Source organism: Pholcus phalangioides, unplaced genomic scaffold (genome assembly GCF_987345545.1).
Source record: "Pholcus phalangioides strain wild (caught in Gottingen) unplaced genomic scaffold, Ppha-v1.0 ptg000039l_1, whole genome shotgun sequence".
NCBI classification, from domain to species: domain Eukaryota; kingdom Metazoa; phylum Arthropoda; class Arachnida; order Araneae; family Pholcidae; genus Pholcus; species Pholcus phalangioides.
Window position 1 is genome coordinate 16,366,569 of NW_028301625.1, and position 16,614 is coordinate 16,383,182.

General features: G+C 35.2%; 1 protein-coding gene across 1 annotated transcript in view; it reads right to left on the reverse strand.

Annotated features, from left to right (window-relative positions):
* Window positions 1-16,614, reverse strand: part of trio (trio Rho guanine nucleotide exchange factor) — a 342,911-nt gene that overhangs the window by 113,862 nt on the left and 212,435 nt on the right. Inside the window, exons 33-36 of the mRNA XM_089254104.1 lie at window positions 8,129-8,230; window positions 7,887-8,035; window positions 3,596-3,695; window positions 2,208-2,439 (exon numbers count right to left, since the gene is read on the reverse strand). Coding sequence (XP_089110230.1) covers window positions 2,208-2,439; window positions 3,596-3,695; window positions 7,887-8,035; window positions 8,129-8,230 — 583 coding nt within the window. The remainder of the gene's footprint in view (window positions 1-2,207; window positions 2,440-3,595; window positions 3,696-7,886; window positions 8,036-8,128; window positions 8,231-16,614) is intronic.

The window sequence follows — 16,614 nt, forward strand, 5'->3', positions numbered from 1 at the left end:
CAATCGATACTGGTGTCCCCTTATAAAAAGCAGTTGATTGACGGCATATTAATAATTCATGTGGTCCACCCTATCCAGCCCATTAAAAATTTTGAACACTTCGATCATATCCCCCTGACACCTGCATTCATCCCAATGTAAGCATATTCAAAAAATTAATTTTCTCTTCATAACTCAAGCCCTCTTTGCCAACAAGGATATACACAGCTCTTCTCTGCACCCCTTCAACCAATTACACATCCCTCCTTAGGTATGGTCTCCAAAACTTTACAGCATACTCCAGTCCAGGATGAACTAAGCCTCGGAAAAGTAGAATAATGACTTCAAGAGAACAAGAAGACAAATTTCTAAAAATAAAACAAAGCATTCTATTCATTTTTTTACCACAGTGAACAATGATCAGAAAACTTAAGCTGCCCATCAATGAGAATTCCCCAAATTGGTCACCCTAGTTGCATCCGGGATAGTGACATTATTCAACTCTTAAGAGAAACGTGAGTTGTTTCTGCAATTGTGTGGGTTGTGAAAATGCACTTTTCAACACTAAACTTCATGCTCCATTCATTTGCACATGTTCCAATTATGTTTAAGTGGGTCTGGAGCAACTACCCTATTGATTTGATTCCAGAACCCCATCAGCTTCATGTCATCTGCGAATTTGCTAACAATCCCATTGATACCCTGATCGAGTCTATCGATAAAAAGTGGAAAAGTATGGGGTCAAGGGCACTTTCTTGAGGAACTCCACTTGTTATACCTGTCGAATCAGAGAATTCCCTGTTCACCATAACCTGTTGTGATCCATCTCTTAACAACAATTCTATCCAATTCAGCAATTTGCCCCCAATCCCAATCTCATGTAAACGCTTTAAGAGTTTACCATGTTGGAGCTAACTGAATGCCTTCTGGAAATCAAGGTAAATAACATCTACATTTTTGCCCTTACACAAAGGGCAAAAATGTAGATGTTTTGATGACACAAAAGGCAAGTCATGTGATCATAGAAGAAAGGGAGGTTAGTTACACAGACATGCCAACATTAGCTTAAAGCTCGTCAGTAATAATGAATGCTCAGCTTTGCCATACGAGGAGGAGGGTACCCCCTAGGACTACATAATCATAGTACAATAAAAAATTCTGAATTTTTTTTTAAATTTTAATTCAAAGTTCATTAAATAAAGCACCTCAGCGGCACTAGAACCTAGAGGGCTCACACCACATGAGCCTTCCCCACTTCCCGAAGCAACATTCTGAGGTCACCAAGTCCCTCAATAATTCATGAATATTCAATGTAATCCCGACCTGCATACGCCCTTGTGGGCCATATATACAGACGTCTCGCAACCCTAGACCACTCCATCCCGGTATTCTTCATATCAGAGGTCCAACGTCACCTATGGCGAAATATTATTTCCAACACAAGTTACGCGAGCTCGACTATGCACTATGCAAATGAAGCCAGGTCCAGATCCACCATGCTGAACCCTTCAAAAACCTGTTTTAAGCCCACAGAGTACGGTGGTTTTGGTGGAAAAAAGGTTTTTGTGAATTTGGGCATCCAGTAGAGCGGCAGATTTAGACACAGCTTTACAGATTGCCTTCCGCACACAGAAAAGCAGATCGACTGTGAGTTTGTCTTCTCTTGAACTTTCTCACATGCATATATGAATTCATTGTTACAGTAAAGATAGATGCAATTATATAAAAATAATAAAAATAAGTAAAACACCACAAGAAACTCTATTATTTTTAACTAATTTCCGTAGTATTGAGAGTGTCTCCTGTAGCTCCATAGTTCATTATGGCTGTCTGTAGAAACTACTGGCATTCTGTAGCTGTTGGCAAGTTTGTACACATGACTTCCTCTACCTGAACACATACTGATTATTCGACAATACATTATTCTCGTCTAGCTACTTCACCAATTGCTTTTTGATAATTTCCCAAATTTTCTAGAGGGAGCTCGTCACATTCACTGGACGATAATTGGCCACAGCCTCTCTACTACCCTTTTTAAATATTGGAACAACATTGGCAAGTTTCCAATCCCTTGGCATAATACCCTCAGCAACACTACTACTCTATATCTGCGCGACTGGCCCCAACAATTGTTTTTCCATAATATGAGAAAATATAGAAGACATAAAGGAATTTTCTTAGAGAGAAAAAGGAAAGAATGCAGATTTGGCAGAAAAATATTGAAATACCTTCATTTTCAAAGCTCAATTTGGAAGCTGAATGACTTTTTGATAAAGAAACTTGGGACTCTCTGGTTGTGATAACATTATCTTGGTTAGAATCAGAGTTATCTTCTTTCATATTATGAAGATATTGTACGCAATCATTTATGGGTTCCTGAGAATCTGCTGAACTAGTTGGAGTGTCAAAAGATCCGGAAATGCAGGTGCGATCTTCAATCACTTGTGTAATTTCTACACCCTAGGAAAGAAAGAAAAAAAAAGTTATAAAAAATTTATTCTTATGAAAACTGTGTGTGACACCACTCAAAAGAACATATATTCATGAAAAATTAGTATCATACTCAGAAGGGAAATGTTTTTTTTAAACAAAAAATCAGATTAATTTGATTTAAAACAAACATTTTAAAATTTAAATTAACTGACTGTTTACTAATTTGAGGGAGGCCAAGGACTGCTGAACAATCAAAAAAAATTTTTTTTTTTTTAAATTCTACAGATCTTCCTGAACATTTCACACTTTACTTTTTGTTCTACAAGCAGTAGAAATCAAGAAGGGTGGGAATATATGTGACACAAAATTGAAATTTTCAAAGGGACTTCAAGCCACGTTTATCACTAATCAGTTTTATCTCATTACTTCAGGTCTTCATGCAAATCTAATAACATTTTAAAACATTGGTTACAATGAATTACAAACTAATAACATTGGTTCAAATTGGCAGCTAAACAAATGAAAATATTCAAAAAAAATTTTTTTTTCTTCATTTATTTTTTGCTTGTGTAAGCACAGAATTTATCACATAGATGCCATTGATACCACATAGATGCGATTTGTGTGTGTGCTCAATTTTTTTATTACTGGTGTTTCTTTTCATGTGTCTGTGTTATTCTCATTGTGTATTCTATTTGTATAGTTTGCCAGGGCCGTCATTTAAACTCTCCTGGGGGGGAAGAACATGTACTCAATGTATGAATATACCATTTCTATTGTATTTTTTAAAACCGGGCCACCTCCAAATGACGGGCCTGACTTTTGTATGTGCGTGCAATTAACCAAAAAAGGAGAAAAAGACCAAAAAAATACATTGATGAGTAGACTTGTGCGTTACAGTGCGATATTTGTTTTTTCTTTTTTTATAATTTTTTTTAGAAATTTCAAAAACATATGCAAACACCCAGAATGACACAAAAAATGTCCTTGCAAATGAGGATGTCTGTTGACCTTATTAGTATCAGTTGGTGGCCCGTGGGAAGTTTCAATTTGGCCTGCAATATCTGAAAGGTTGGAGAAAAATGATATAGACTATCTTTGTTTGATTTTTTGACAGGACATAGTAACTTTCAATATCTTTTCACATATTAATGCAAAAAAAACTATTAAAAAAAAGAAAAACCTTTTCACTATCAGTAGTGTTGCTAGACCCAAATGACGCCAAAGATATACGTTCTTGATGATCAAAACTTCCTTCATCTAATGACGAATCCTCCAAGTCCCTATTTGAAATAAATTAATGAACATTCTTTCCATTTGACAGTCATGACATAAATATGAAAGAATTATGAATATAAAAATTTAATCACTCAAAATGATGAAAACTTTATTAAAATTTCTTTTCAGGATATTGGGGGAAACAAATTGATAGGTGAATTTAAAATCATTAAATTTGTTGTAGAGCTATCATGGCTGGACAAATGTCTAAAAATTTATATGCTTGATTTGGCATGTATCACAAAGTAATACATGCCGAAAGCAGCATTTTACATGCCAGTGTCAAGCATGCTGATGAAAAAACAAATTCATGCACAGTTAATGTTTTTTCATGCCTTAGTCATGTTGGTCACAAAAGATTTTTCCAACTTGACCAGGTAACCATATCAAAATGATAATCTTTACACATAGCAATTTGAATTCTTACAAACTGAATTGTTTTTCGCTATATTAATTAGAACTAAATTATAACTAAAAGTTTGATAAGATATAAAGTTGTGTAATGACTAAGGATCCTTTAAGCCAGGGCTTAACTTGTTCACGTTAAAAAAATATTTTACAGTGAGTAAACGCAACCTACACATTTGTGCATGCAGGGTTTATACAAATACAACGCCACAACAGGCAAATTGCCCAACGAGGTGGCTGACTTAAGAACATCATGGATCCCCGAGCCATTTTTTAGAAGCCCTACCTACTACTGCTACACCACACATGCACCCCCCCCTCGCGGAACCCCCCAACGAAACCCCAACGAATCGGTACATGCGGGAATGTGTGTGTACGTGTAGTGCAACCTGATGTAAAGTTTGTTTCTGTGTAATGCTTGTTATGTGTAGTGCTGTCATCTGCCCCCAGTTTTTCTAACTATGAGTGAAGTGTTATGGTTGAATGATTTACCGTTGTAGGACTGTTGCTCTCTGTGGCGAGACTTTTTAACGGGGAGATCGGCTCACATTTGCGCCTTGAAGTTGGGAACCACAGAAAACCAACTTCAGCCGACCACCGTTTGAAAGGGTTAATCAGAAATTTTTATGCAGTTACTTTTAATTGTTAAACATTTGTAATAAATATTGCATTGGTAACTATGTAATACTAATTGAATCCATGAAAATTTCCTTTATTTGGCCCCACTTTGCTGAATGTAAAAAAATACATCAATTGATTTAAAAATTATGACCATCCGCTGGAAGCAACTAAACTTGTTTAGGTATCTGTTAAGTATAGGAACTTCTTTGATGGAATCCCCTAATTTTTTTAGAACAAATCAGTTACTTTAGGTTTTTACTGATTTTCAAACTAGTTTCAATCTTCACACTGCAGCTTACTTTCCTTGAAAACTGCAGTACAATATATTGTTACAAAAATTATGTAAATAGTGACTATTTATTACTTCATCTTTAACCAGTAAATAATCAGTAGCAAAATTTTTTGTAAATCCTTTGGAATTTCCAACAAACAAGGCACATTTGGCAATAGCTCTAACATGATGTTAAACCAGGAATGTAAAGATGGCACTCGAATCGTCAAGATCATTCTAGAATGTCTGTTTCACCCTTATAAGTAGTGCTGCTGAAACGGAAAGAGAAGTTGTGAAATTGTATCTGGAAGACAACACATTATTTGTCTATCACATTCTATCTGTAGGTCACATTCCACCAAGATATCTGCTTGTAATAGCTGTTCAGTAAATAGGGGAAAGTAGCACGCATTGCACCACTTTGCACATTTTGATAAATTACTGTCATACTATTCGTCACAAAATCACAAAACTGAGTAGGATGTTAGGTACTATATTTATGTTTCAAAATATGGTTATTAAAACTTCATATCTCATTCCATACTTGAAGGGTATCATGAAAACTAAAAAGTGAAATTGGTCCAACTTAGGAAACTAGTTTCTTAATTTGGAACCCTAGTTTCTCAAGTTGGACCAGTTGATAAAAAGTTTAAAATCAATATCTTTTAACTTTGTGAAAATGATGCATTTTTGTTTGAAGCAAAGTTCATGAATAATGAAAAATATTTAAGGGAAAAAAATTCTTTTTCCTTTTTCAGTAGCGAGTTGTGAAGAAAATAGAACAAGTCAAAAGAGATGGAAAGCAGTGACATTTTGCGGTTTCTCGGAATTTTCGTAGTGAGATATTAGCTGTAAACAAAAGGAAGGGAGGGATAAAATAGGAATAGTAGGAGAGAATTGGAATAAAATAGGACAACTGCGATGAAAGTAGGAAAATAGGAGGGCATTTCTAAAAAATAGGAAAAGTAGGAAAAATAGGAGCACTGCGAGGTCTGCCACTATCATCAATGTTAAATACTTGTGGACCACTTAGCATGTGTGTTTGAAAATGAAGGTTCCTGAATACGAAATTTGTGTTTCACAGCAGAGATTTTGGTTTTTTATCATCTAAAATTCCCATTCAACTAAATTTACAATTAAAATCATCACTAGTTATCTTTGAATTTATTTTCCTATTCATTACTAATTCTTGTTTGTAATTTGTTTACTAATTCTTCTAAAAGGTCAAAGAATTGTGCCACCCTTTCTTCATTGAAACCTCTCATTCGCATTAGAATATAATTATAATAGCCTGTATTAAAATCAGATGACCACTTTGTTTAGATCCCTAACTGCACTTTAATCTGAAACAAGTTTTTTAAGCCTTAAGAAAAGGTGATAAAAAATAGTAACAAATAGCCGTAATAAAGACAATTTGTAATCATACCAAGACAAAATACAACTGGAACTATCAAAAATGAACTATGCACACTTCTTCAGTAGCCCTATCTTCTGTTATCTAGTAAATGTACTAATCAGTTCCTATTTTCAAGAAAAAGAAGTGATCCAAATTAGACACTGGTTCAAATTTGGCTACTTTCCTCTAAATCTGTGATGTCCTGTATTTTGTTTCATCCTCTGATCATTTCAAGGACTTGTGAGAGAAATTATGTGGAACAATATTAACAGGTGTTTCACTCTTAAATAGAAAATGAGGGTTCCTGAATACGAAATTTGTGTTTCACAGCAGAGATTTTGGTTTTTTTATCGTCTAAAATTCCCATTCAACTAAATTTACAATTAAAATCATCACTAGTTATCTTTGAATTTATTTTCCATTCATCCAGAGTTTTAGAAATCCATAAATATACAATTGATTTTCTATCTGTATGTATATTCTTTATACAAATTGACAATTTTAGATGACCTTCACTTGATTTGGTAATTTTTATATAACTCATAAATGTCTTGCAACCCGCCCCTAGAGGCATACACGTATGGTAATTTTTATATACCAAACAAGACCCAACTTGAACAATATACTTCGAAAGTTTGTCATAGCTTGGCAAATGCCAGAAATAATCAAAAACTGTTGGGCAATAGTGGTTCTTGTGTCTCAACAATGAAATCTGGAATGTTTACTTTGGTTACCAAAGGTTCTCAAACAATGGCTTTAAGACATGGTCATTTCTTTACAATGGTTTGTCACTTTTTCAATGCTTCCAGTACATGGAAAGAACTGGGCAGTGTCAGGTATTTTTGCTAGTACACCATGTTACTAAGGGTTCTAAAAACAATTAGGATCTAATATTCCTGTAAGATGAGCTAAACCTTTATATAAGCTACATATATGCTTTTTGCTTCAACACAATTTTAACTCTTTTTGCTTTTGCAGCTCCCTTGAGCTTTCATAATAGCTATGTGCCTCCCCTGTACTTAAGAATATTTCTTGCACCTCCTCATACTCTGTTATCCTCAAAGCAGTCTTTCAAAAAAATAGTCACTGAGTTGTTTGAAAGATTTCAAAGTTCTTGCACGGGTGACTTCTCCGAAAGGCATGCCTCAAAGTTTGAAAACCGCTGCAATAACCTTCAAATAAAATCAATTCAGCAATGCTTTTTTTTAAATTTATACTTCAAGTTTCTTTGAACAAATTTATCAGTTTATAACATATTGACTTAACATTTGTCATCAATTGAAAATTTATGTTTCTTCTTGGTTAAATTAAAAATTATTTTAAAATAAAATCTATTGGCTGCATAAGAATACCAACATTCAAGTAAGGATTCAAATTAAAGCATGTGAAACTGTAAGTTGATATGTTGAACACTACGCTGCAAGGCAACCGTTTCTTTCAAAAACAAGTTAAAGATTAATTACACCTGTGACAATGAAAAATAAATATTCAATCACTCACCTACTGGAACGGTTGCTAACTGACTTTGAAGTCATTTTAGAACACTTGGATGACAAATTTAAAGTTGAAAGGGCACTGCTAAAATATGTTTCTTGAATCACTTCACGGAGTTTTTTTACCCAAAGCTGTTTTGTTTCCAAAGATGCAGCCTAATTTCAGGAAAAAAAAATTAAGTTAAACAGAAAATAATGAAGTACATGAACAGAACTAATTTTGAGAAAAAAATCAAATCAGAAAAGAACCTTCAAAACTATCTTATTTTCAGCTACTGGAGCACGTCCTGTCCACACAGCAAACTTGCATTCATCCCCTTCAACATGCTCTGTGATACCTATTTCAGAAGTCTGAAAAAAGGTAAATTATTATTAAATAGGTATATAATAGATAATTATTATTAATTAGAATGAATGCCAGTGATAAAACAGGATGATTTAGTAGAGGTTATCACAATGTATTTTGAAATTTGAAATTTATTACACACACACATATTACAACATATAATACAGACGCAATATACAAAAAAAAACATATATATTACCATTTATATATTAGCCCAAGGGATTACATAATCCGTCCAGGGCATATTGATAGTGTAGTATATATTGGGGTTGACAACAGACCAATGGTGTATATAATTAAGATATAATATTGTCCTCACATTACATTCGTAAAGAGAGAAAAAAAGATGCATGTATATGGGATTATTATTCAATTGCAAATACAATTTAAGAAATGTATTTGCGACTGATGAAAATTAATTGGTTGATGGCTAGATGGCTAACTCAGGTGCATCTAAGGTGAATATAATCTTATTATAGAATATAAATAGGTGAAATAAAAATGCATAAAATTTATGAATTTGATATAGAAATATATTCTCATAGAATGACACAAGATAACCAGTATATACCATAAAATGGAGTGAGTAGAAACAGTGGGGTGAAAAGAAACAAAACTTCATATGCGCATATAGCAATGAATGCATATAAAATTACTGGGAAATAATTTGAATTATTTTTTTTTTCTACACTGGCAACATTTCAAACCAACAGGGAAATGATGTTTTGCTCCATTGGCAACATTGTCTGTTGGTGTTTTCTTCACGAGTTTTTGTCCAAGTTTTTCACCTACTCTGAGGATGTCTGGTAAGTAGAACTCTATACTATATATAAAAGTAAATAGCAATGTAAAGACTATATCTTTAACATCAATATGAAACTTTAAGGACTGTTTATGGTTTCAATTTCAATACAATCAGTTCTGGGAATTTTTAAATTATTAATGTTATGTTTTTAGAATGTGTGGGGAATAGAAGCACAACATTTCATGTGGTTCTATTCACCCAAAAACCCAGGAAAAAAAAAATATTTTTTTTGTCTTGGTGTGCCATACCAGTACTAATACTATGTAAAAAAACCTATTCCTCAAATGATTTATTTTATAACTAACAAAGCTGTGTTTTTTCAGGGTTGCTATTAATATGCCAAGGAAATACAAACCTGTTGGTGAAGGATATAAAAAACATAGTCCATGGACAATAGTTTCAAATAGGTCCTTCAGAGTCTGAGACAAGAACAGACTCCCAATACAAGACAAAAAAGGACTGAAGTTAACCTCATCCCTGGCAAAAGTGTAGGTGTTGAGGACTTCATGGCTGAAGATGTGGATCCTCAAACTTCTGATCTCGATGACCCAAACCCTTGTTGCTCTAAACAACCTAAGCCATAAACAAAAAAATCCAGATAAAATAGTAAACCTGTTGATTTGTCATCAGAGGATGATCGTGCCTATTAAGTGCAGGATAACGATGAAGCACTAATTTTGTTCTCTTCAGAGGAAAACATGTTTACTGATAAAGAAGTAACTGAAGTTGAAAGTAATCCTTCAGATACAAATACATCCATCATCTAAGGACACTTTATTATGGTCAAAGCATGAGAAAAATAAAAACTTCTTTTTTATATATAGATGCTGTATTTAAAATAAGTTACTTTGAGGACGATGGTTTTGTTAGAACATTTTTTAAAAGAGTGCCCCAAACCAAAAAATTCACTCTGATTGAAGAAGATTCTTTTCTTTCCAGAGAAGAAGTCATCAAAAAAACTGCCCTCGTCAATTTCGAGTACAAGTTCATGGTTCAAAGACATGCTACTTTTTAAAGAGGATCTAACTGATGTTGTAGTTTATTAATGATGCCCAGATTATGGTAAAGAGTTTTTGGTTGGTTTAATAGTCTCATCTCAACCTGACCACTTGTGTTCGATTAAACGAGAGGCATATCCAAGATGGTCAAACTCTGAGAATTTTCCAACTCAACATGATTTATTTCAACTTGAACAAAAATTATTAGTTAACCAAACATAATGTTAAAATATACAGCAGTAAAAATATTATAGCGCTGATTGAAGTGTGCGGCTTTCTTATATAGTGGATGAAGGCGTGGCAATAGATGACTGCAAACAATCACATCACTTTGCATATAGAATGCAGCGCCGCAACAGTGCTCCCCCCTTAGTGAGCAGGCAGGAGCAGAAAGCTGACTTGTCTGCCAGATTGAGTGAATACTTTTTGATCACCAGGTGGAGCTTTCTTTTCCGGGAGGAGGATCGGCTACAAGAATGTGGGTTTTATAAGGTCTACAGATACTCTGACTGGCTTACCCTTTCTCTGTATGAGAAAAGTTCTTGCCTTTCTTTCTAGTACTTGATATGGTTCTTCGTATGGCGTTTGAAGAGGGTGACATACTGAATCAGTTCTCAGGAACACATGTGTGCACTTTTTTAGTTCTTTATGAACAAAGATTGATTCTTTTCCATGGCGAGTCGTTGGAATGGCACGTAACTTGTTCATAATTTCTGGGAGGTGAGATATGAACTTATGTCGGTCTCGTGCAGTTAAATATTTCGGCGGTGAATGAAAGAAGTCTCCTGGTAAACGAAGAACAGTTCCGTACAAAATTTCTGCTGAGGAACATCTGACATCCTCACGCAAACTGGAATGGAATCCTAGAAGAATCAGAGGAAGTTTCTCCCCCAATTTATCTGTAGCATGACAACGAATAGAGGCCTTTAGATCACAATGGAATCGTTCCACCATACCATTAGTGGCAGGATGATAGGCGGTTGTAAGCATTTTTTTTATTCCAAGGTGGTTGGACAATTGGCATACCAATCCACTTTTGAATTGAGTACCTTGCTCAGATACGATTGCTCGTGGGCAACCAAATCTTGATATCCAGCCAGCTAGGAATGCTCCAGCTATGGTCTCCACTCATTGATCTGCGACTGGAATCGCCTCGGGCCATCGAGTCCACCTGTCGACACAAGATAGACAGTATTGACAACCTTGAGAAGTTGGTTGTGGCCCAACGATGTCGATGTGTATCACTCGGATACGATTGTCTGCAGGAGGGAATTTTCCTAGAGGGGTACGAGTATGGTGTTGAGTCTTGGCTTTTTGGCAAGGTATACATGCTCGTACCCACTCTGCACAGTTCTTTTTTTGAGATCTTTCCGAACAAACCTCTGTATCATCAGATTCACTGTTGCGCGAACACCAGGATGTGACAGAATTGAATGCTTGACGTCGAAGCTCTGTGAGGACATAAGGTCTTGGCGTTCCTGTGGAGACATCACATGCAACCGAAATACTTTTCGGAGATGATGAAGCACGTCCTTTATTTCGAAACTGCATTCCGGACCACACAGCACCTCCAATTCTTTATCATTAATTTGTTTATTAGCTAATTCTTTATAAATAATTTGATTAAGAAAATATACACTAGATATTCTAGAAAGTGAATCAGTCACAACATTTTATTACCTTGTATTTAACGTATGTCAGTGGTGAACTGAGCTAAATATTCAAGCTGCCTCTGTTGTCTGGGGGAAGCCCTCTCCAGTCTCTGATGAAATGCAAAACAGAGCAGCTTATGGTCACTGAAAATTACAAAATTCCTGCCTTTCAAAAAAGTGGCGTACTGCGGAATAAGCGGCTAGCAATTCCCGGTCATAGGCACTATATTTTAACTCTGCAGTCATAACCTTGTGAGAAAAATATGCAAGTGGCTGGAAATTATCCGGAACTGCTTGCCACAAAACCGCACCAATAGAGACGGAAGAAGCATCTACCATTAATGAAACTTCATCTGTTACCGGGTGCACTAATAAGGTGTTTTTCACCAATGATTTTTTACATTGATCAAAGGAATCAATAGATTTATCTGTCCATTCTATTAAAGATTTATCATTTTTCTTTTTAGATTTAACAAATTCATACAGTGGTGACTGGATTTCCAATGCATTTGGTATGAATCTATGGTAGAAATTTAAAATCGCGAGGAATCGACGCAAATCTTTCACGACCTCTGGTAGTCAGCAATGGCAGAAACCTTTTCGGGCAAGGGGGATATACCTAAAGGTGTAACTAAATAACCTAAAAACGGTAGTTCATTTACACCAAAAATGCATTTATCCACATTGACCACCAAACCATTTTTGTAACCGCTTAAATACCATGCGGAGATCTATATGATGCTTTTCCCCACTTTCTGACGTCACCAAAATATTGTCCAGATATGGAAAGTAGAAATCCAAACCACGTAAAATTTCATGAATAAATGTCTGGAAGGTATTGGCTGTGTTTTGCAAGCCAAATGGCATACATTTGAATTCAAACGCACCAAAAGGTGTGGTAACAGCCATTTTCAAAACATCGGATGGCTCAACCGGTATCTGATTATATGCACGTACAAGGTCAATTTTTGAAAATATTTCTTCTTAAACAGATTATAAGAAAAATCGTGTAAGTGTGGGATCGGTTATCGATCAGGTATTGTTACAGCATTAGGTTTGCAGTAATTACCACAGACATGCCAAGTGGAATCTTTCTTAGGAACCATGCGAATAGGGCTAGTGCAAGGACTATTTGATGGGCGTTACAACTACCTTCTTTGAGCATCCGATCAAACTCCTGTCGAGCCACCTTCAGCTTTTCTGGCAATAACCTTCGAGGTTTAGAAAAAACTGGTGAACCAGTGGTTTGTATACAATGTGTAACATTGTGCAATATAGATGATTTTGATAAATTAGGATTAATGATTTATGGAAATTCAGATAATAATTTATGATACTCGGAATCATTTGAAATTAAAGTCAAGCCAATCAAAGGTCCAGAAATTGTTTTTGCTTTAATGCTTAAAGATGTGACTTGATCAACCAAACGTTGATTTTTAATATATACCAGCAATCCAAATCGACCCAGAAAATCTGCACCCAATATAGGTCTAGTGACTTCAGCGATGAAGAAATCCCAAGGAAAGTCTCGCTTCAATCTAAGATTTAAATTTTTGAAACTAGTTCCGAATGTTTTTATCCGAGATCCATTAGCTGCATATAATTGCAAATCAGTAGGTTTTAGGTTCTTTTGAACCTCACTCCTAGGAATTACCAAAACTGCAGCTCCTGTGTCAACCAGATACCTAACACCTGTGCTTCGATCAAAAACAAAAAGGCAACTAGGATTAATTCCAACATCCTCTGTCGCCGCAAGTGTTGGCTCACTCAGTTTTCCGAATTATAATTACAAGGTTTTGGCATTTATTTGCGCTATCCCAAAAATTAAAATGATACCAACACAAACCAGATTTTTTAAAACTAGAACCGCTGCCATTTCGAGCTCTAAAGCTTGTTTTTCTCTTGCGTGTATTAATTTTTCCTGAGCGTGACATTTGGTCAATGCGTTTGAATAGTGCCGAAATCTCTGACCTATGCTCTACTAGTGTAACAACAGCCAGAATAGCAGAAACTTCTACAATTTTATCTGCCATTTCAGCGAATTTCTCGAGAGGATCTGTCGAAACGCTTACAATTTGTTGCACTGAAATAGGAAGTTTCTGCAACCACAAAACACGCGTAGCGCATCGGCCTAAACATTTGATGCGGCCCAAGTTGCTTCATTTCAATAAATCGCTGGGTTTTTTATCACCTAAATCCAACCCTTGTAAAAGCATATTAAGTCTAGAAGCTTTGGATTCAGAAAATTGATTGACAATTCTAGTTTTCAGTGTATCATACTTATTTTGCGAAAGAGAATTAGGCAAGAGATCGCTGACATACAAGAGTATGTCGGAGCTCAATACGGGCATAACATAATGATATTTCATTTCATCAACAGTGATTCCTGAAATTGCAAAATTAGACTCGACTTGATGAAACCACAAATCAGGGTTAGCACTCCAAAAGGGAGGGGGGCTTTAAAGCAATCCATGCCAATTCAGCCCTGCCCAAGGGGTCCGCCATACCAACTACCCAATTTCCCCAAACAAATATATATGTAAAACTAGTTTTATGTAAAAATTTGTAAAAAATTATAAAATCCGTAAAATGTTTACATTTAAAAATTATTTATAAATAGAGGTGCTGCAAGATTCAAAACACAACTCGAAATACCTAGTAGAAGTGATCCCAGTACCACAGCCGACTGTTCCAAAAGCATGGGTGGAGATACGGGGGGGGGGGGCATGAACCCCCAGCGTCAAAGTGAAGTCGACTGATCAAATGTATATATGAAATGACATCATCATCATCATCGTGCCCCCCAGACTTCCAAGTCTATCTCCGCTTATGTCCAAAAGGCTTCTTTCAGCATGCCGTTGAGGATCTCCACATCAATCTCAAACTTGCCCTGGACGGGTCACCACTTTGGTTGATTTAAAGGTCTCAACCTGACCGCTTGTGTTCGATTAAACAAGAGGCATATCCAAGAACGTCGAACTCTGAGAATTTTCTAATTCAACATGATTTATTTAAACTTGAACAAAAATTATTAATTAGCCAAACAATGTTAAAATATACTGCAGTAAAAATATTATAGCACTTATTGAAGTGTGCGGCTTTCTTATATAGTGGATGAGGGCATGGGCAATAGATGACTGGAAATGATCACATAACTTTGCATATAGAATGCAGCACTGCCACAAGTTGTATTATAAAGCCTATAGTATAGCTGGTACATAGGCAGAGATAGACTTTGGAGGGGGATAGAAGTCGGAGGGGGATAGAAGTCGGAGGGGGTGCACGGTCATTATTGCTCTGGGGCACGATGATGATAATGTAAATTCATCTATACATATATGCATTAGGATCACTCGACTTCACCTACTGTCGGCGTGGGGCGGCCCCACGCCTCACGTATCTCCACTCATGAGCTGGTCCTAAGAAATTTTTTTTTATTTTACTTACTTTTTATGTTAATAAACCATTTCCTTGAGAGAGGGGGAGAGAGAGAGGAGAGAGAGAGAGAGAGAGAGAGAGAGAAAAAAAAATCACTGTTTACTAATACATTTCCAAATAGAACCACATATATTTTCATGTTCATACTATAGCTCCACTGGTTTGAAAAGAAACAAAAATATATTTAAATGCCTGTTTCTACTCAACCCTCTATACGGGGGTGAGTAGAAACATTGTTATTATTTTTTTTATATTATTGTTATTATTTTTTTTATATTATTGTTATTATTTTTTTTATATTATTGTTATTATTTTTTTTATATTATTGTTATTATTTTTTTTATATTATTGTTATTATATTTTTTATTTAAATGAAATAAACATATCAAGTATATATAAAAATATCATAAATAGATAGATAGATAGGGGCAATACCTAGGTTTTGGGTAATAATTTTTTAATTTTCTACTTACGTAGAATAGGAAAAAATTTGCAATCCAACTTTAAGAAGTGTTTCTACTCACCCCATTTTATGGTATAAACCGAAGAGCCAAAAAAACTGGTACAGGCATACGTATGCAAATAAAGAGATATGGAACCAATCAGAGTACAGCGCTGCAGTCGGCAACGCCTATATAACACAACAAGTGTCTGGCATAATTGTTAGATCAGTTTGATTTCTCAGATCAAGATCAAGCTCTACAAAACACTCCACATTTTTAAATTCAATAATCATTGAGACATTTGACGTCAAAGTTTTAAGAACTTGTTGCCAATGATTCTGTTCGTGGTTCTCAAATTGCAAAAATAAAAATCAATATTCCAAGTGAAGGAATGTTGCCATGGTGTCACTAAAAAGTAAAATAACTTCATTGAATATTACCATCTTTTAATCAAATTAATTTCATTCAAGGGGAATGATAATTAGTATCCAATACCTTGGGTGATCAAATTCAAGTAAATGTAGCATTTTTTAAAACTTATATTTAAAATTTGATCTTCAAATATCAAAGCAGATATATATGTTTCTAGTTTTCTAGTTAATGGTACATTTTATGAAATTAAATCAGAGATTGCTTAAATTTAGTGCTATTCTTGAGAAGGAGAAGACTCATGACACCCTTATAAATAATTTTCAAAGAGCAAAATGACAATTTTGACAAAACTAGTAATTGTTTTTCTCTGCAGCATTTTACTTGGCTCATTTTGATTATGACCGGTGATTTGATGAACTGTGGGTGTTAACACTAGAACGGCCGGAGCAGTCATTTAGACGGTTTTCGATTTTCGAAAACGCTATTATCTTGACAGTATTTAACGTACATGCTCCATTTTTGGTGATACTTCATTATTTCTGTACTTCCCTCTGTGTACAAAAATTTGAAACCATTGAAGGTTTTGTTCTGGAGATATCAACATTTATACCTAAAACAGCCGGGAGCAGTCATTTTGACTGCCATATATGAAGTGTACATGATTTCTCCTTGTGGTGGGCG